The sequence below is a fragment of the Trachinotus anak genome, unplaced genomic scaffold (assembly GCF_046630095.1).
Source record: "Trachinotus anak isolate AG129_WGS33_773 ecotype Australia unplaced genomic scaffold, CSIRO_AGI_Tana_v1 ptg000025l, whole genome shotgun sequence".
Taxonomy (NCBI): Eukaryota; Metazoa; Chordata; class Actinopteri; order Carangiformes; family Carangidae; genus Trachinotus; species Trachinotus anak.
The window spans coordinates 17,791,967-17,813,678 of record NW_027273876.1 but is presented as its reverse complement, the minus strand read 5'-3'; the positions used below and the strand labels follow the sequence as shown (position 1 = coordinate 17,813,678).

Here is a 21,712-nt window from a genome sequence, read left to right as displayed (position 1 = left end):
GCAGGGGGGCGGGGACGCAGGATGGGGCCCTACCTCCCGTGATCATTGAACTTAGAATTCTAGCCACCATGGTGGGTGGTTGAGGTCGGTGGTGGTGGGGGTTTAAAGGGACATACAGAACATGCTAGAAACTCTGTACCTTTCAGTGTGCCTTCAGAAAGGGCCCAACTCACCCCCGGGACCAATAAATCTAGAGGAATGAGACTGTGTTAGTCAGCAAGAAGCAGAAGAAAGCAAGGAAGGAAGGATGGCTGAGAGTTAGAAACAGGAGAGAGTCAAAGAGAAAGAAAGAGGGAAAGAGGGATGGAGTAAGGTCAGAAGGAAGCAATGAAAGATTAAGCTGGTTTATGTTCCTATGTTTTTGTCTTTCCAGTGATTCTGAGTCCAGTTCTTTAGCTCAACACTTTCAGTGTTTGCTTTGTAATGATCAAGAAGCAGTTGGCTCTCAAGTTCTCAAACCAAAGCAGACATTAACAACCATCTCAAAAACTGTAGCCTATTGATTTACACAAGTAAGCTGTCTCTTTCTCTAAGTAATCTTGCCTTTTTGTGTTGCTACTTTACTAAAAAACATCACCACTTTAAACAGCACAGTATATAAAAAGGTTTTCTGGCCAAAGAAATACAAGTCTTTTCAATCAAAAATCAGAGAACAAAACAAAAACAGGGAAATTACTTAGAAATTATTTACTTAGTTATTTACTTAGAAATATGTAAAGTCTTGTGTGATTTCAAGAAAAAAGGAAGGGGCTTTTGAAGTACAAAGTTTAAATGTGTTAGAATGTGCAAGGGTCTGGGGGAGTTTTTGGGTTGGTCAGATGCCTCCTGAAAAAGGAGGATCAATTTCCATCTGTATTTCTCAAGAGCAGGACAGAAACATTCCGATTATTCAATAAAATATAGAAGGAAATCAAAGGGAATTTTCTTTCATGTTTAAGAAACTAATAGTGTCCACTGCTCCTTGTACAAATATAAAAAGGAAATTGCCTTTGGAATAAGTGGTTGAAATACTGCAAGTCTGGCCAATTCTCAAGAAAATTAATGCTAGCAGATGCTAAGCACTTGTGTTTTGGGTGTAGGAGGCAGTGGAAAGAATAAAAACCAAACCAAGCAGTTTTTTCATCAACTCCTATACAGCCAGAGGGGAAAGGGGGCAGGTATGGAATTAGTTCTAACTCCTACAAAAAACCTAAAGTAATGTCAGATCTTAGTTACAGGAAAACTAAGGGGAGACTCCTCATTTTCTTCCAGATTTAAGTTTATCCCTGCCCCTGCGGCTGTACTAAACCACATGCAGAAGAGGGGAAGGGAGGGGGGTCATCTCCTTTTTTGATCAGGGCGATTAAATGCTCAACAACTCCCCCTCCCCCTAGCTCTATATACCCACAAGCCCTGTCTGTCAGCACTCACTGGGCATGCTCCAAGGGGACATCGTAAGCATGGTGTCTATGGTAGACCAGGCAAGATAAGGAGGGAGGAAAAGGAAGGAGGCTAACACCAATGGTCAGCTATCCTAGCTCTGCCAATGAACCAATTATGAAAACTTTTCTTAACCTCCGACCTGATCAATTTGCTGCTGGAGTTGAAGAAGAGCTTCATCAGTCTGTAGAAGAATCTGCAGAGCCAAAGTAGATGACCACCGGACTGTAACAAAAAACTAGCCAGAGGGTAAGAAGAGGAGGATGGTCAAGGCAAAAGGGAGGGTTCTATAGCAGAGTAGGAACTATTGATGGTACTAGCTAATTGCATTGTTCCAGATTCAGCGAAACCAAATCAATAATCAAAAAGAAAATAAAGGCTCAGACTCAAATCAAGCAGGACTCAGAAAGATGTGGAAAGACTACCGACCAGCCAGCTCCTTCTCCTTACTCCGTCTCTTTTTCTCCTTGCGTTTCAGTCTCTTCGCCTCCCTGCGCTTGGCTTCCTCGGCCTCCTGGTGGCGCCGACACTTGTGGAAGTTCTCCACCACCACTCCCACAAACATGTTGAGCACGAAGAAGGCCACAATCAGCAAGAAAGAGATGAAGTAAAGCAGCATCCATGGGTTGTAGTTCAATTCTGGCTGAAACATACACAGGACCAGAAGTATTTTTTTAACTGTATGTATGTACTGAATTAAATAAATAAAACAGAGAATCATTTAATATACTTTTGAGTAGATGACACCAAATTCTTTTCTTCAGTTGTAGCCGAGTGATATGCTTTTACATGTCCCCTGGACTTATTTTACATCTGTGGACGTGTGTTTGTGTTCAGAGTTACCTGTTTGTCAACTCCTACAGCATCAAGTCCGTTATACATAATGTCCACCCAGCCATCTTTTGATGCCAGAACAAACAGAGACATCAAGGCCTGAGACAGAGAAAAAGAAGAATGGGTGAAATATATAAATACTAAAATGACAAAGCTGTTCATCAGACTATAAGTTTATGTATTTATTGATCAAAAGTCATTTCTGGCTTCATACCTGTCCCAAGTTGTCAAAGTTGTATTTGTGCCTGACCCATTTATAGTTGGCCTGCAAACAGTCTGACTTGTTGGTGATGTTCTTAACATGATGTTCTATTCCTTGACAAAAGAAGAATTTCCCCTTGAAGAGCTGGGAAAAGACAACACGGATATGATCTTTATAATGAACCTCAACAGAACAATGATTCTTAAAACTAACCAAGATCAATATGAGTAGATTGGAAGGTTTCTTTTGCCCAGATCATGGCCTAGCAGAACCTCCTGCCAGGCTGTGTAAATGGCCTGAGATTAGGTTTTATAAAGGTTAGCGTTAGGGCATTTGCTGGGATTACAGTGTGCCAAAAACAGTGCTTGGGAATTATAGTACAAAATACAGGAATAGCTACTACACTGCAGTGGTTTCTATAGAAACCTTTTAAATCACTGCTTCATGGTATTTTCACAGCCATTAAGCCTTTGTGACACCAGACACCTTTACTTGGACAGATAGTCTATGGACATCAACATGCTAATGGCAGATAGACACTCATTGGTATAGATTGGTCCTTGGGCTGTTAGCCATGAACTCCATTGCCAACAGATAATCATATGTAAGTGTATGAGTTATAATGTGGAACACAGGTGTACTGAGCTCACTTGCACTATGGGAAGTAGAATTGTTTCATACTCCGTACACCCTTTATATTCCACCACTGCAATAACCTGCAGTTAACACTGGCCATCAATTCAGGCAAAGTCAGCCAAAGTTGATCGTGAACGCACCTTATTGTTGAAATGAGGAGAGAAGTGATGCAAATAAAGTCGTTTGACAGTCTGCAATGGACTTCACATGACAATATTTATAAATTGGAATACTTTTATGAAAAATACTTGATTTTCTTTGATCTGTGGACTTTGGCAGCAAAAGGAATGTAAAAAGAATAATGGAAGAATGGACAGAATACTACTTCACAACCTCTTCTAAGGTCACCACTGCTTTGCTGGTTTTTGCTGGTTTAGGAGGCAGGTAAATATGAATGAATTGTACTCATGTGCTTGTGGTTACTGCAAAATGAACTGTATAGTTGAACTGTGGAGACTCTGATTGATTTAACTAGGTATAGCATGTCAATACTAACAAAAGTTTTTAAGTTCCTCTCCAGACAGTAGTCTGGAATTTTTGAGGAGTTTATTGTGCACAGAAATTGGTGAGTAGAAAACTTATCAGAACGTTAAGTGTAGTTAATTGGTTATATTGTTTGTAGCTTGTAACTGGCAGTGGCTGATACAGTGGTAGTGGATGTGCTAATGCAAATTCTCGCTTTCTGTACTGACAAGGCTTTGGTGACCAGTGTGTATCAAGATGGTTAATGTTAGAGGAGACATCAGAGAGGCTTAGCCACATGTTTGAGCCTCAGTCAGAGCCAGACTAGGATGAGGAGTCTGTTTGACACCAAAATTGGTGACTAGCAGACATGTAACAACGGTTAACGTAGTTAGCATCTTTTATTTGCTTATGCTGTTTTTTAGCTTGAGTGGATTCACTGCAGTTACAAGGTGAAAATGCAGAGTCATGGCGTTGCCTGCATATTTTGCTCATGATATGTCTTGTAATGTACAAAAAACAGCACACGGACATGTTAACATGGTTAAAAACTTGATTTTCGTTGTAGGGAGTCTTAAAAAATTCACACCTTCATAACACCTTCTTAAAAACTTTATGAAAAACTTTGTATGTTCCTAAACTGGTCACTGGTGACCAGGTGGGTTTTAAATGCACAATATGTAACTTCTGCTGCTAGGGGTCTCTCAATCAAAACAATAACAAAAGAGAGTGTGTTGTCTTCACCACCATTGCCATGAGCTTCTCCCGATGTGGATTCCTTCAGTGTAAGTCGTTCAGGAGATTTTTACCTGGAGCTGTCTTATCTACAAAGGTCTCCTCCTCTCCAAAATAAACAGAGCCGGTGGTTATAACTGTTTAAAACACTGAAAGAAGTTTCAGATTCAAAATCTGTGTTTCATCGACTCTGTATGGCAGACATAGGAAATCAGGGAAGGGTTGGTGGCTTAGACTGCTAATATAACTAACTGATAAGTTATGAACCAGACGTTCAGGAGGTTTTTACTTGCAGCGGAATTATCTGCAGAGGTGTCATCCGCCCCATAACAAATGGACAAGGGAAAAGAAAGAAAAGAAAAGACAAAAAAAACCCATGGAAACACCAAATAAACCAGTGTCACTTTAAAAATCAGTGATTCACCAACACTTCTCTGCAGACACGGCGTCTTGGAATCCGTGTCCTCCTCTCCATAACAAACCAGGGTTTTTTTTAAAGAAACAAAGAATAAAGCAGTTTCACCTTAAGTGATTTGCTGATTTTCTTCAGTGGACACAGGGCATGTCAGAGTTGATGGATGGACATCCATTAGTGGATGCGACATAAGCTGCCTTTTGCCTGGCTGTTTTCTCTGATAACTTAAGACGCATGTGCATGGGAATATGACATCATTGACAGGTGACCAAATGAAACGGACCCTTTACTATGATTAAAATCAGTATATCTCTGGTTTGAGAATTGTTTGAAACCTTTGGGATAATGTAAGTTTATAACTTAAAAAATATGTAACATAGGTCTTGTCATTTTTAGACATTTGAATGTAGAAAAGTTACACAGGTTTTCCCACATAAAGACTTTACATGGGTAGCCTCACCAGGTATATTGAATGCCGCTCAATTGTAATTGACGACGCATTCACCCAAGACAATTGGCGATGCATGACAGATTTATCTTTGTTTTTAATTCGTTCAAAAGTCACCTCCCTGTAAGCCTACCGTTGCTGTAACCATGTCTTATAACTGGCTAAAATTGGCTTGTCTGCGACTATCACGTAGCCTAGGCTCCTCTCTCTGTTCGGTGAGTGTGGAGCTTTATTACAGTGATCCGCATGTAACCTGTATGATAAAAGTATAGACGCCCCTGCAGGCTCAGCAGATGAGATTGTCACTGATGAACGTGAGACCTGCTGAATTTCTCACAGACAATATGTTATTCAAATCGTAATGAAACGAGTCCTTATTGGAAGGAAAAAAGAAAACAATGCCTCATGTCATCTTGTGAAAATATGCATCCTTGTTTGGCATGGATCCATTCAGTTGTTTTAAGCTCGCAGGACCCTCCTCCAGTTTATTTTTGGTCAGTTTACGCTAAGCTAGAATATCAATAAAATGCTCAAAAGGGGGCCAATGGATGCTGCAATAATGTCTATATTTTGACAAGTGCAGCCTACGTGTTCATGACAAGATCTTGTCCGAAAAAAGTCTGGTGATCGCCTTACCTTTTTTTATGCCCCACTGCCAATCAGCCCTGGCTACTAAGGGAATGCTATAGGCTAGCCTACATCATATTAAGGAAACACCCTGCATGTGAATGTTGCAATGGCCCATGAATAATTTTAACTCGACAAGCTACATTCTAGCGTGACAGAAATACATTTAAACTGAAGCGATGTACGTTTTACCAGAGGAGATACATTCCATCGGGAATACAATTCTGCAAAAGAAAGAAGTTGGATATTGGACCAGAGCTGTTGTGGACAAGGTAAGTTGCAGCAGTTTTAATCCGTATAGCCTTATTGGTCTCTGAGGGAGAGTTTAGGGGAATGATTGGCTAGACACAGCTGTGTATGTTATGACTTCAAAACAACAAATGTTTGATCTTGCATGAATTATACAGACATGAGCATCACAAATGATTTTAAGATGAGGAGACCCCTCACCCCCGAGTATATCCCAGATCTGTGGAAAACACTGTTACATATAATAACTTTAAGAGAGTAGACTGCAGCCTTACTGCCTTTTTGTTTTCTCGTATTTGTATATACTCTCCCTCACTCCCTCACCCTCCTCTCTTACCTGTACTCCCAGTATGCCAAAGATAATGAAGAAGGCGCAGCAGATGACCACAATGTTGCCGATGGGCTTCAGTGACGACATCAGAGTCTCCACCACCAGCTTCAGCCCTGGGGCTCTGCTGATCACACTGGAACACAGCATATAAAATGATATTACTGCACTGTATGTGTGTGTGTGTGCATAAGTGTGTGTTTGTGCAGGGCACAGCATTCCAACCTGCAGCCTCCACATATCCCCAGGCCCTCACCCTGTGTGCCCACACACTTAGGCACACTTTTTCTTGATTTCCCTTGTTTAAAACAGTTGAAAACTCTTTTGTCATGTGCCAACATTTCAGAACTTTTCAAACCAAGACACTTGCTGGCTCAAAGACAAATTAACTTTCATTCACTCCTGCTCTTCTTTAAAAACCATCTCTTCCCCTCTTTGACACCTCCTTTCATTTCAAGGAAACTGATATGTCTAATTAAGCCAATGGACTGATGAGGACGTTTATCTAGCGCCAGCATGGCATCCGGCACTCTATTGCACTGCAGCTGAGCTTCTCCAGTGGAAAAACACAAACACACACATAAACACTACATAAAATCCAATGTACACAAACTTAACTGCACAGACTTTCACACAGAAAACCCAAATGTACACGTAACAGCACACACACACCGCACAAAAATGCAACATAGACACACCAACGTCAATATGTTGACAGATCAGATATGTGTGATGAAATTTCCTGAAAGAGAAAAAAATGCAACAGTCAAAGAAACTGTTGAGGTGAATGGATTGGAATCTGCTCAGACTCTGTCTATTTGTTTTTGTCTGCACTGTAGGTTTTCCCTGGAGTACACAATTGAATGAAGGAAAAGTCAACAGCATGTTACCAGAAAACACGAGATAATAAGAAGCCAGGACTGACCAAGACCACTGATCAATAGCCCTGATCTGAAAATAATGAGCCTATGGTGACACATAATCACTCAGCACCTCACTGCCTCTCTTGATATTTTATTGAAAATCAGGTTGGGATGAAGTGTTGCTGTATGCCTTTAGAGGGTGCTAGTGTTCAAGAACTGCATCTGCTTCTGTATCCTTTTGTGACTGATACAGTTCAGATATGAGCAGGAGTATGACAATACTTCTGTATTGACTGCATTTGTGTAAGAGGTTGAAGTCACAGTTTAAATGTTTTTGTCATGTCTGTAGAAGAGTTTACACATCTTTTAGGCAATTAGGCATACAGTGGGGTTCAAAAGTCTAAAGTAGTCTCAGATGTTTGGACCCCACTGTATCTCTTTAAAGTCAACAAGAAATGCAAAACAGCTGAAGATGTGCAATAAAGGCTTGTTAAATAAGTCTTGTCCAGTCAAATGATTAAATATGTATGATGACAGTTCAAAGGTATTTTTATTCCGTTGTTAAATAAACTGAGTTGATCCAAGTCAACTGTTCACTTTTCACTTCTTCACTTTTTTTTTAAGTGAAAAGGGGGATGACCATTCTGAAAAGCAAAAAGCAAAAAGCAAAAGTAAAACTAGCTTGACCAAGACTAAGAGGCATTAACATTGTGAGAGAAAAAAAAGAAAAAAAGTACTTTTTGGGGGGGACGTGGGCAGGCATGCTAGGAAAGAAACGCATTGTTCACCGCTGTTTTCTGGCTCACTCCCTTAGACCACACAATGCCTCGAAAAAAGATGTTAACACTTTTATGCTTTGCATATGAAAACTTTAATCCAGCCTTTCTACCTCTTTATATCATATTCTACTCTTTAAGCTTCACTCACTAACAAATATGCTAATAGCTTATAAAAGAGTGGAACGAAAGAGAGATGAGCCTCTTATTACGAGTCAATACACTGTGATGATGTTGTACGTGAAGGACACACACTGCAATGGGCTCCTGTCCATAATATCTATTTGTATTTGACACGAAAAGGAGGATAAGCAGGAGCTGGATGGAGCGAGCCAGAGGGAGAAAACTTAGCTACATTTTTCTTATAATGTACCTCTCTGCATAATTTCACAGCAGTACACAGCATGTCCTTGTTTTGTGTGATACACAAAGCAGGAAGGAGTGTGCCGCACACATGCACCACCCATCTCTCTCCTCCATCAATATAACCCTCACACTAAGGAAAGAGAACAGCAAGTAGGGCAATAAGTGCCAGGCATGTTCCCACAGTGCAAACACTGGGTGTAATATAGGGAATAGAGGGAGGAGAGGACTTCTGGCGAGGTGGTGGGATATAGAAGGAATATATATATATATATATATATATATATATATATATATATATATATAGAGAGAGAGAGAGAGAGAGAGAGAGAATTAAGAGATTAAGTACAACTGTTATGAACCATGCAACTGGCAAGCAACTGTTTTTCCACCATTAAAAGAGCAAAAGTGACATTGACATGCCCTAAATGCACTTTTGCTTCAGAATATGTGCTCCTTATCGTTAAAATAGAGCGTTGTCTGCTTGTTGCAATAATACTCATACATATGTAGAAAGCAATGCAAGAATACACACGACAGTAGACATCAGTTTTATGGATGACAAAGTGGTGTCTGCTTTGTACTGTGTTTAACAGGCACAATTTAAAAAAATTCTAAATTAAATTATAAGGTTTCAAAGTGTATAACAAGGACAGTTTATTCAAGAAAAGAATGCATTTACAGAAGATCTCATTTAGATCTACAGGGTATATAAAACTTGCTTTGTTTACACAAAATTTTGCCTATAAGCCAAAGTTGTGACGGAACGTCTCGCTAACTGCCATTAGATATTGATTCAAATGTTGCAAAACTGTAACTGTTGTAGGGAAGTATGTGACATTACCTTTTTTAACTGAGCCCAACCCTCTTCAAACCAATAAATACAGAAATCTTTTGTGAAATAATCATAACTGTTCTTCTGAACATACTGTTCAGAAAAATATACAGTATGTTCATAACTTTCAGTGCCTCTTCTTGCTTTTACTAATAATGATGATTGAGATTTTGTTTACTGAATTTATGAATCAGCAGAAAACAAGCGTAGCATTAATTTTGTTTCAGGGCTGTCTTTATATTTAGATTAGTTACCAGGCGGATAACAAATAGAGCATGTATACCACTATCCTGTGACTGGTGGCTCACAGTAAGAAGGCTCTCGATTTCTGTGTGGAGTTTGCATGTTCTCCCTGTGTCTGCCTGGTTTCCCTCTAGGCAACCTGGCTTCCGCCCACAGTCCAAAGATATGTACATTATGTTAATTGGTGACTCTAAATTGCCCGTAGGTGTGAATGTCAGTGTATGTGTGGTGGTGGTCGGATGACCTGTCCAGGGTGTACCCCCTTGCCCAATGTCCAGCCCCCCCCGCGAGCCTGTGGTATAGAAAATGGATGGATGGATAACCTATGGAAGCAGTTATTCCTTATAATGCAACTAAAGTATTTGTTTGTTTGGAGCATGGTGCTGGCTACTAGGAGGCTGTTTCTCAGTAGTATAACATTAGTGAATACTATAGATACTAATATACTGTAGAGATATAATACTAATAAAATTGCCAAAGATGTGAGATGGGTGCTGTCTATAAGAAAAAAAAACTGAAAATTCACTTGCCAGAGTCTGAGACATCACATTGGTGAAAATGTTTGGCCAAAATGAGAAAAATATGATTTTTCAAATTTTGCTAACGCTGTGGGAACGTAACATGCAAGATATAATGCCCATTGTCATGCACACAAAAATGACTCTGTATCCTTATTGTAATTAAGTTTTCAAATCATAGCTATAAGATGGTGTTTTCAGGGATAGCAACTTGTCCACAATCATCAAGGAGGTATGTAAGTTTAATATTCTGTGCCCATTGAGGCACAGAATCTGGCTAATTCTTCCCACAAATGTCAGAACTAATTTTAAAAATGGCCAATACTTGGTATGTAACATGAGTGAAGAACTATAAATAAACTAACAAACAGAGCCAGCCTTTATCTTAATAATTAGACTATGTGTGTGTTGTTAAGTTTTGCAGAAGCACTTGTAGCACAACATGCCTAACTCAAAGTGCTGTTGTCCCCAAAGGTATATTTGTTGGAACCGAAGCAGTAAATTCAATCTGTGTTGAATTATCTCCAACAGGGTTTTAATTTCTAGCAGTTAACCATAACAAAGCTATACTGTATATCCACTGCAGCACATTAACAGTTTAATATGCTGTAGCATTTAATGCTGTGCTCCCCCTTTTGGATTGAAAGTTACAACCTACCTTAAAATCCAATTTCACTATAACTCATTTACCATCTCAAAAGAGGAGAGAGTAAAGGTGCAAGGCTCAGTTTTTCCTCTTTCTTTTCCCATACCCTCCTGTTTCTTCCCCACTCACTCACTCTCTACCTGTCTTCAGTCAGTCTTCCTAATCCTATTTCTCCCTCTGCCTTGATAAACACACACACACACACACACACACACGCACACACACACACACACATACACACACACACACACACACACAAACACACACACACACACACACACACAGAGACTATGTATACTTACTGCAAATACACAAACAGAATGTCTTGAGAGCTCTCCTTCAAAGTGAGACACAAAGCATGAAGCCACACACAAGCACATACACTGAGGTCCTTCTATCACTCTCTCTCACACATAATAATACAAAAATAGTCTCCAAATTGATGATTTCCGCCTTATTTCCGCCTTATTTCTGCTCAAATAAACACAACTGTGCAATTCTGTACACAATAACAATAACACAATACCAAACACACACACACACACACACACAAATATACAAACATCTCCCAAAAGCTCCATTCCATTCAGAGAAGGCTCAGTTTGTTCCTATCTGAAACAGATACATCGAGCAAATTTATCATCCTGTGAGTTTTGGAAATGGAGAGATTCAAACGCATATACTGTATATGGAGTCATATGTCCAACTGGTTTGTGTAAGATCATATTGTGTTAAGGGTAAGACTTCATTTTATGATTGTTTTTACAGTTTCTGGGGTAGTCTGTCTTCTCACCGTGTTTGTTTGTCTATAAATTTTGGCATTCCTGGGAGAGCCACTTACCGTAGAGGCCTCAGAGTTCTCAGCAGCCTCAGCACTCTGAGCATGCCTAGGATCTTGGTACCCGAGTTGGAGATGAGAGACACCAGGATGTCAATAACAGAAATCATCACCAACATTCCATCTAGAATGTTCCAGCTGCTCCTCAGATAGGCCTTGTCCCCAAAACACCAGCCCATAGCTACGATCTGGACACAAAAAAGGGACAGGGATTGGCACATAAACATATAGCAGAGTGTAGATGGTGTATGTTATTGATAACACAAAGGGTAAACTGCTGCAGTACCAACCGAGCTTGGTACATTCTAAATTAAATATTAACTCCAAATATAGAGGTCATAGATGATACATGAATCAGTAATTCAATAACTATTTTGTCTGTGCAGTTGCAGATTTGCTATCAAGCCATCCTTTGCATTTATTAGGAGTTGATACTTAATGTCCCACACTGACAATTTATTGACTTTGTGAAGCAATTGTTTATTTGGAACTTGGCAGCAAAGATCATAAAAACCGCAAGCTTTCCAAACCTCATTTCTAATTCTATAGGTTCCACTCTGAAAAGCAGTTTGCATTCCAGAAATTTTGTTTTCGTTTTTTTAGCTCAGACTTATTTTTGTTTTATGCATTTCTAGACACCTACTGCAACTGAGGAGATGAGAGAGAGCAAGAGAGAGAGATAGAAGATCATTTACATAAGTTGATGCTAATCAATGTATAACAGTAAATACTGTACATGAATAATGTGTCTGAATCAAAGAGAGCTATCAGGCTATATGAACACAGATGGGTTTCTGTGATAGCCCACACAACTTTTATTGATTCTTTTCGTTGTGTAGCTTGAGTTCAGCATAGTTAGGTAATTAGCAGAATGCATTATGCATTATTAATAGTGACATATCAGTATGAAAGCAGCATTTTGCTGTTGTAGTTATGGTGAGGTGTACAGTAGTTAAGTAAAGTTACTATTCATTGAAATACATTAGTTTCTAATCCAGGGGATGGTCTCCACCAAAGCTTTATAACATAAATCTGACAGAGAGTAAAATACTGAACTTTGCATTCTTTTTTTGGACTTCTGAACAACATTACTTCTTTAGGCCAGAAACATGCATGTAAAGTACAAGCACCTAAAAACTGTTCTTAAGTAGAGTATTAGATTATATCTACTTAGTTCGTTTTCACCATCTGCTTTAACTTAACTACATTTACTATTGCTGGACTTTCATGTAATGGAGTATTTTTACATTGTACAATTCCTTTATTTGTGTAGGTAAAAGATCTTAGTGGTTCTTCCACTGCTGGTAACATTGTGTTAATTACATAATAAAGGTTAAATTGAATAGCTTTGATCTAGCACTCTTACATGTTTGGTGATAACCAATCATCCCTCATTTTAGTGCTTCACCTCAAAAGATTATTTGGAAATTAAATGATACAACCAGGTGTGTGTGTTTGTGTGTGCGCAGAAAACCCTACATTCCTGAGCCTGGCAATTGCGCTGGGACCAAAAATAGAGAAAGAGGCTTTCCTCCCTTCTGCCTTCACTTGCTCTCGCCCATTCCTGTGTAGACCTCCACTTAAAGCTGGGCCATTTTAATACTGGTGAGACTATCCTCTGATTAGCATTATGAAACAGCCCTGAGAGTGTGTGTGCACACTGTGTGTATTCACTGTCTGCTTGAGTCTCACTTACTCACTCTCTTCTTCCACTTCCTCTCCCTTCCCTCCCTCTTAACTTTTTTGTGTTTTGTGGCTTACAGTATAGATGGGCATCAGGCAGACTTTTCTCTCTGCGGCTTTGTGTCTGAGTAGTTTTTGGAGTCTGGGTCAGGTTTCTCCATCCTATGCAATTTTTTATATTGTGGGTGAATACATATGCTTCACATCTTGTTTCTTTTAAATGGAAATGAGAGGTCTTGATGTGAGGTAGTGTTCTTATGTGGACAAAAAATCCTCAGTTACCAAATATTTTGTGGCACAAGAGCTGATGTCAACTGCGTAGGAACACAGGTCAGTGATGACTTCATGTAAAAATGCAAAACAAATATGTACACCTTCAAAAGGATACTCATAAGAAGAAACAGACCATATAATTTAAGTTCCATGCTATAGAATCAAAATATTTACTAGTATATGACATCCTATCAAATGGCTAATCAGTGGCTAAAATGACCACCATCTTTTGAAATATCTGCACTGGGCTTTAGGAAGTGAACAAAATCACCTGTGGCCTGAACTCTCATAAAGTGGTTTTTACAGCTATTGCAAATTTCTTACCTTTACAGTCATCTCAGCCACAAAGATCGCTGTGAAGATGTAGTTGGACAATGTAAGGAAGATCCGTTCCTGCCAAGCAAAAGACCAGAGGTAATGTTCATACGATTAGTTCTAATGATTTAAAAGTCACATTTGTCATAAGCATGTTCTTCTACTTTGGTCTTTGACTGCTCCTTGACTGATGTACATCTGAATAATGTATGAGGAAGATATTTTTCCTCATACTGAAAACATCTTTGTATAAACATTGCAATATTGCAAATTAAGCTATTGCACTCACTAATGACGGCTTGAAGACAGTCCTAAAGTTAACTCCTTATTAGCATTGCAGGAAACTGATTTGGTATTTAGGCTTGAAAGCTTATTTTCCTTTATACCAATGTACCAATATCAATGTTAACCATTTTTTTGTACTTCAAATGAACTGCAAACTCAACCGAATTGCACTGGGAATAAGTGATATATTACTTGTGGAACACTTGGTAAATTGCTTCACATGTGTTCAGAAACAAGACTTTAAGGCTGAAATTGGTATTTTTTCAATAAAAGCAAGCATATTTCATCAGAGATACCTGATGAAATATGCACCTGTACCCAACACAATACAATCAAGAATGAGCTACTAGACCTCCATCTATTCACATTCACATTACTTTACTTCTATGTTTCCCTGTTGCCTGAGGCAGCATGGCTCAGTAGTATGTGTCCACACAGGCGAGAATGGGAGCCTATTTACTGAGCTAAACAAGGATTTACGAAAGAAAACAAGAAGGCCTGAAAGAATAAGATCACTTCACCAAAAGCTTAGGCCCTGTTCAGGTATGGTATTAACATCTGTTCTGGCTGATCTGATCACAAGTTGACAGCTCTAAGTACAAGTAAGAACACACCCAAGATGCACTGAGGATGCATTTGAGATCTAATCATTCAAACCACATTTGGAGGTGGTCTGGGCCACATGTGGCCATATTCTTTTAGTAGTGTGAACGCAAATGTGCTGAGCCACAATGTAGGACTGGCTACTCAACTGACATCTGCCACAATCTGATTTGTCCTGCCACAGTTTCATAACAAACCAAAAATATTTTACTATTTAAAATGGATAAAACCTTATTTAATTGAAGAGCGCAGTGCAATGATTTGCTTAACCAGTCCATGCCCTCTTTCGCTCACGTTCATTCACACACTCACACACACACACACATGCAGACACATGCATGCACACAAGCAACGAACCTTTCTGCTGGATTGATTGAAGACAGAGGTGGGAGTAAGTCACACATGTGCAAGTCACAAGCAAGTCTCAAGTCTTGACCTTCAAGTCTCAAGCAAGTCTGAAGTAATTCTTGTGAGAATCAAGCCAGTCGAGTCACTGCTCTCAAGTCATATGACAGTATGATGATTTACCCGAGTTTCCACATTAAAATAAGCTAAAAGACAGTAGCTAAGAACTGTTGGAGTTCTACTTGTAACAGAAACATTGCATTTCTCATCAAAAGGTATTGCATCAAAGCCACATACAACTGAATGGTTTACAAAAAAATAAAATGAGGTATATCAAAATAAAAAATAAAAAAATAAAACTAACATAGCCTAAAATGTGAAAATGACTGATATTAGATCTACATTAAACCATTAAACCAAATGTATTTCAAGTATTACACTAAAGTATAACCATTTCAGTATGCCTCTAAATACTGACATTACCAAACATTAAATCAAACCATGAAAATGTATACAAACAATTCAAGTATAATGGTTCGTATGCCATCAAATGGCATTCTTCAAGCAGGCCTCACTTTTATGTGAACACACCCTTTAACTTGAAAGATATTAGGGGTTATGCAAACCACACATCATACATCTGTATAAATGATACTGCTTTTATAGATCCTTCTCTTTTTAACAAAAATTTAATCCGAATTGAAACACACAACCCTTGCATAAATTTGGAGAGAGACAGTGAGTTTGAGTATGTTTCTCAATTGGAATGGATATTATATGTTACTAATATTTGTGAGTGTGTGTGTAAGCATGTGTGTGTATCCTCACATATCTATATAGGGTATGCTTCTTTTATAACCTAGTTCTAACATGGGTTGACATTAAATTGTATTTACTCTCAAAAATATAACATACTTTTTATCATCACAGACACAGACTCTACTAAAACTAAACTAAAACATCATGGGTCAACCACATGCTGCCAAATGAAGGATCCAGCAGAGCAGCTTTTAGGTATAAAGGGTCAGAGAAGGGCAATGACTGTCCATCACCCTGTTCATCTGCTATCCTCACATTCATGAAGATCCCTGTGAATCTTCTTTGGAGTGACCTTTGCAGGCTACAGATCAAGCAACCCAAGCAGCACACTTTTTCTTTTTGATTTTCCAGATGTTGATTAAGAGAAAGGACACAGGATGCCACAACACTTATGGTCAAGTTTTTTCTCCTTGTGTGAGATCTTTGGCTTCTGCGAAAGGCTGAAAGACATCTACCAGTTCCTGTATCTGATTCCACTCTCTAGCTGTGAATACTGTCTCCTTGTTTCCCACATTTTCAAGAGGTGTAGACAGTTTCAGTTGGTCACAGCTGAGCACCGCTTTCAGGTGTCTCAGTGTAGAATTCCAGCGTGTGGTATCACAGGCAGAAACCCTGTCCAAACTCCTTCTCCTTGAAAGAGGTACTTGTGTGGAGTGAGGAGCTCAACCTGGAAGCTTTGGCAAGGGCTGCGCTGACTCATTTAGTCTCTTTAAGGACATCTGAATTGAAGTGTGTGTGCAAAACACTGGACTCTTGTCTGGGATTTGGCACTGAAAGAATTTTCAACCTGCTCTTGCTCTTCAACTGTCAGGTCATTCCAAATGTCAGAATCATCAAGATCACCTTTTTCATCCTCTTGTCCTGGAAAACATGTAGTGAACGCTTTTTTCATGTTTGTGGCATGAAAAAAGTGTTGTCCTCTTCACAAATTTACTCAAATTCTTCACATATTCTCTCTCCTGTATGGGAACCTTTGAAGTGGTTGCATGCAAGCAACTGGGATTTCAACTCTGCTGCAAGCTCTCCCAGCTGAGTGTGCCTGACTACACCTGCAGGTGGATCACTTACTTCCTGTCTGACAGGAGGCAGCACGTGAAGCTAGGAAAGCATGTCTCTGACTCCCAGACCATAGGCAATGGATCCCCAACAAGGCTGTGTTCTTTCTCCTCTGCTCTTCTCCCTGTACACCAACACCTGCACCACCAGCCATCAGTCTGTCAAGCTCCTGAAGCTTGCAGACGACTCCACCCTCATTGGACTCATCTCTGATGGCGATGAGTCTCCCTACAGGTGGGAGATTGACCGTCTGGTGACCTAGTGAAGGCAGAACAACCTGGAGCTTAACGCTCTGAAGACAGTGGAGATGACAGTGGACTTCAGGAAGAGCCCAGCCCCATCTACCCCCATCACACAGTGCGACTCCCCCCTGGCCACTGTGGAGCATTTCCGCTTCTTGAGAACAGAACAGGACCTCAAGTGGGAACTGAACATCAGCTCTTTTATTTAATTTTAATTTAATTTTTTAACTTTTAATTTTACCTTTAATTTTACTCTAAGTTTATTTATGTCAATGTTTTGCACCAAACACCAGCATACATTTCTTGTATGTGGAAACATACATGGCAATAAAACTGATTCTGATTCTGATTCTGATTCCGAACTGCAGACAGTCAGTTTCAATACCGAGCCAGTGTGCTGTGAATCCTAGATAGCATCCTCATAGCATATCATCTAACTCAGACCCAAGAGAATAAAACCAGCCTAAATTAAAGTTAGATCATTAACATTATGTTATGTTGGTTAACCCTTCAGACACAGCCCAATACTAAGAGACCCAGGTAAGAAAATAATCTGGAATTTGCCATTTCACATATTGAAGTCCAATTTTCAGTTAATTCAAATGCATAATCAAATCGAAGCCAACTCTAACCTGCCTCAAACTTGACATTGTTTGCAGCAGAAGCCTGTACAAAGTAGAAAGAGTGCCTGTTCAGACCCACATGGTGACATTATCATTGACATGATGTGCAAATGAGCAATAGAAAACCGGCCGCGCATGTAACTTTTTTTTTTTTTGTGAGAACCTGTGCCACCCCCTGACAAGATGCCGCCCATATCTAAATCCACAATTGAGATGGCATACATTATATCAGTCTCACACACTTTGTAAAAGTTCCACACGGCCAGTGTGTTTTTTTGTTTTGGTAGCCTGTTGCATCCCGGGGCAGTGAACAAGCTGGGCCAAAATCATGTTTTCTCAGGTCATCGTGACCTTGACCTTTTACCTTTAGCCATCAGTTTGTCTTTAAGAGGATTTCTTCAAATGTTGTAAAAACTTTCACCTGACCTCAAGGTGTTACGGAGACCCTCCCACGATTCACACCTAGGTGCGAATCAGACTTTGAATGTAAACTCAGCATCAGCATTGCCCTGGGCCAGGTACTCTCAGCAGGGATCCCCGGCGACGTCATTCAGGTGATAAAAGCAGCACCACGACGCTCCGCCGTTGCTTATTCCCGTGCACCAATTACAGTAGAGAGCTCCTCCAAGCTCTCTCTGTGACTTGGCTGCTGAGAGGGAGCAATCCTCAACATTTGACCTTTTTCCACAACTTCTTAAAGCCTAGGTCACAGTCTTCAACTCCCGGACTGAGCGCATAGACTGCTGTTGTTTGTTTCCTTTTTCGTTTTTTCATTTTTTGGATCCGACATAGATCGCTGTGCAATCAGCTGATTTTACGTTCTGTGAGGACGAGCACGCCGACTTTGTTAAGGACAAAACAAAGTTCACCATCCCTCATCTGTGATCTTCCCGCTGCCACTGAGGAACTCATAACACCGTCATCGCCAGGAGAGCAAGACACAAACCGCCAAGCTCCCAGCCAAGGACCGAGCTGTGGATACTCAGAGTGGACTTTCTTTTTCTAACTCCGAAGGATTGGAACAACGCAAAGTAAGAGGCTGATGTCTGGGCAGAGACACAATTAGCGTAGCATGTTGTGTTTTGCTATTTGACTTATAAGTGCTGCATATCCTGTTGTTTTAGATCGTTCACTGTGATCAGCTTAATAAGCCAAATATCCGACTAGACGGACCCCGGTTCGCTGGCGCCGTTATTATGTAGTGATATTGTGGTGACGATCTCTTGTGGACTCTTTCCTCTCTTCATCTTTATTCTCCCTCTTTTCTCCCAATCACCTCATCTACATCTCACTCACATTCAGGCTACCCTAGGGTGTGATCGCGTCATACACGTAAAGCTCAAGGTCCCTCCCTTTGTTCTCGCTGTTCACGCCATTCACACTCTGCGGCCAGCCGCCATCTTGGCTCTAGCGACGACGTCACTTGCGTCATGCTGCCGCCATCTTGGCTCCTACTGACACGTCACTCATGTGACTTCGTCGCCATCTCTCTCTCTCTCTCTCTCCCCCTCACACACACACACTCACACACACAGTTGTTACATATATGTTTTGCCTGTAATCATCTAGTTAGTAACCAATGTTTGTTTTAGTTATAATTGAATTATAATCAGTTTAATATCAAGTAATGTTATTTTGAATAATTAAATAAATCCTGTTATAATTTAACTCGTCGTTGTCTGTGATTATTGTGACTATATTTGTGATAACAGGTGGATTCAGGACAGTCAGTGCTCGAATTTACCCTTCAATTAACCTTCTGAGACTGTATTTTGAGCCATCAATTTGGTAATTGGTCCCTGGTGACAGGGTGGTGCCCCGAGGTTACAACTTGTAGTAAACATATATATATATATATATAACTACCATACTAAAAAACATAGATTTAAAAGTTCTTATAAACTATTTTAATCAAACTGAGGATTTGTTCAATTGGTATCTCCAAACACCAAGACAATGGTTTTTCATTGTATTTGTAGCTCAAGTTAGAAAGAAACAAATTGTAATAGATAGTCACAGAAGCTGGGCTCCCTCAACAGGAGTACAATACAATACCTCCCTCTTGCCTCTCATTCCTCATCTCTAATGGTGGTGGTATTATACCCAGTTCAGTGCCTGGCAGTCTGTCTGACCACAGCTCAGGGAACCACACGCCATCACCCTGAAGAGCCTATTCCAACTCAGCCTGGTTTGAAGTAATGCTGATCACAATGGCAAGGCTATGACTTAAACTGAGAGACATTATGCTTAGTTATACACCAGAGAAAACAATACCCAATACTTAACTTCCATTGGTAATCTCAAGTGGCAAAAGCTCCACCTGGCATTGCAAACTGGAAGCCCCAGACACCTGACCGGTTCAGTATTTGTCTTGACTTTTAAGGAACACAAAATCCTACAATTGTATAATAATTGCAGTTTCCAGTAATACAATTTCAAACCCTTCCTGTATCCCTGAGCAACAAAAAACAAGAGTCAACCCATACCTCATGGAACTCTTTCAGCATGGTCCAGTCTGTAGCACCATCTCTTTATCTTAATGTTGTCTGGAGTAGATGACGTGGCTGCTGAAAACTTAGATTGATCATATGTTATACTGTTGATGCTGATATAATTCAATTTAGAGCTCTAGACAGTTCAGTCCCTTAGCTCAATTAGAAATAATACATCATAATAGGCAGTATAATCATCCCCAATCATTTCCACTGAGCTACAGGAAGACAGTATCCAAGCAACCTCCAGCACCAAACCAAAACAACAATGGACTGCAAGCCAAATACAAAGTGTGTGACATAATTTCCAGGACAATAAACTAATTATTCAGCCTGCATTCCACACTAAAATACTGTGACTAAGACACTTGATCTCTGTAACAATGACTTTTCTATTTAAGGAATTTAACACGTGTCTTCTGTCAGGTTATCACAATGGGTGATATAAAGCAGATACTTCAAATGAGTAGCAGCAGTGTGATTAATTATACATCTGGTTGTTATACACAGGCCAAAACAGAATCAGCGAGTCGAGATCGATTCACAATCGGCTTCATTAATTCAAAACAACCCACACAGACAAACAAATAGCACCATGCAATGATCACTCCAGCAAATTAAATCTGAAAGAATAAGCATTACAGCTCATAACTGTAAAGACTGCTCATTCTCTTGTTTTGGGCTGGTTGCAGCATCATATATTTCCATCTTATTTCAGTAATGGCCTCAGGGTGCAGACTGGACTTGATGGCTATAGGAGGAAGCCGACAAAATATACGTACATCCGAAAACATTGCCCTCTGATCTGAAAGTGCTGTGATGGATTTTGTGATTTTGCTCGTGTTTATATACTGTGTGTTTGTGTATATGCAGAGGTGAGAGGAGAAATTATCCTAACTGTATGTGTGTGTGATCTCTTTGCTCTGAGACAAGGTGGTCTGTGGGCTGGCCTCTCCTAGACATTAGCCACGTAGATCAGACTTAATTACAACAGCACTGTATTCTGTATTTCAGGCACAAAACAAGTAGAATGGAGCATTCCAGTCAAGAAGAAAAAAGAAAATCAAACACTGATAATTATTGTGTTGGAGCAGGCTGGGTTGCGTTCTGTTGCTATAGCTGGATGTAGGAAAGGACACAGAGTTAGATATGTGTATGTGTGTTGCTGCAAGCCATTCAGCCCTCTATCTGATGGGATGGTACATTAGCTAAAGAGGTGATGGTGTTGATGATGCAGAGCAGTAGACACAGGGGTATAACACACATTACCCAGAGCTACTGGTGCACAGTCAAAAAGGAGATGCTCTGTGTGAGTCTGTGTTTGAACAGCCATCAAAATTTGACTTGCTGCAGGTACATGTTACCTTTTTCTCCATTTCTATTCAGACTATTTTGAGCTGCGTGGCAGCAAGTTTCTTTATTCTACACACACACATTTCAGTTGGTTGTGTGTCTATACATATGTCTGTCTATATATGTCTATAAAGTACACACACACACACACACACACACACACACACACACACACACACACACACA

The 21,712-nt window shown here is 39.9% G+C and overlaps 1 protein-coding gene and 1 long non-coding RNA gene across 2 annotated transcripts in view; one reads left to right on the top strand and one right to left on the bottom strand.

Moving 5' to 3' along the window:
- cacna1g (calcium channel, voltage-dependent, T type, alpha 1G subunit) overlaps positions 1-21,712 on the bottom strand; it is a 264,447-nt gene that overhangs the window by 37,060 nt on the left and 205,675 nt on the right. The window contains exons 21-26 of the mRNA XM_071461978.1: positions 13,718-13,786; positions 11,441-11,625; positions 6,365-6,491; positions 2,468-2,599; positions 2,263-2,352; positions 1,870-2,062 (exon numbers count right to left, since the gene is read on the bottom strand). Of these exons, the coding sequence (XP_071318079.1) occupies positions 1,870-2,062; positions 2,263-2,352; positions 2,468-2,599; positions 6,365-6,491; positions 11,441-11,625; positions 13,718-13,786 (796 nt within the window). The remainder of the gene's footprint in view (positions 1-1,869; positions 2,063-2,262; positions 2,353-2,467; positions 2,600-6,364; positions 6,492-11,440; positions 11,626-13,717; positions 13,787-21,712) is intronic.
- Positions 2,608-8,380, top strand: LOC139608335 (uncharacterized). Its single transcript, XR_011685009.1, has 3 exons — positions 2,608-6,050; positions 6,377-6,526; positions 7,195-8,380. It is a non-coding gene; the product is annotated as an uncharacterized lncRNA (long non-coding RNA).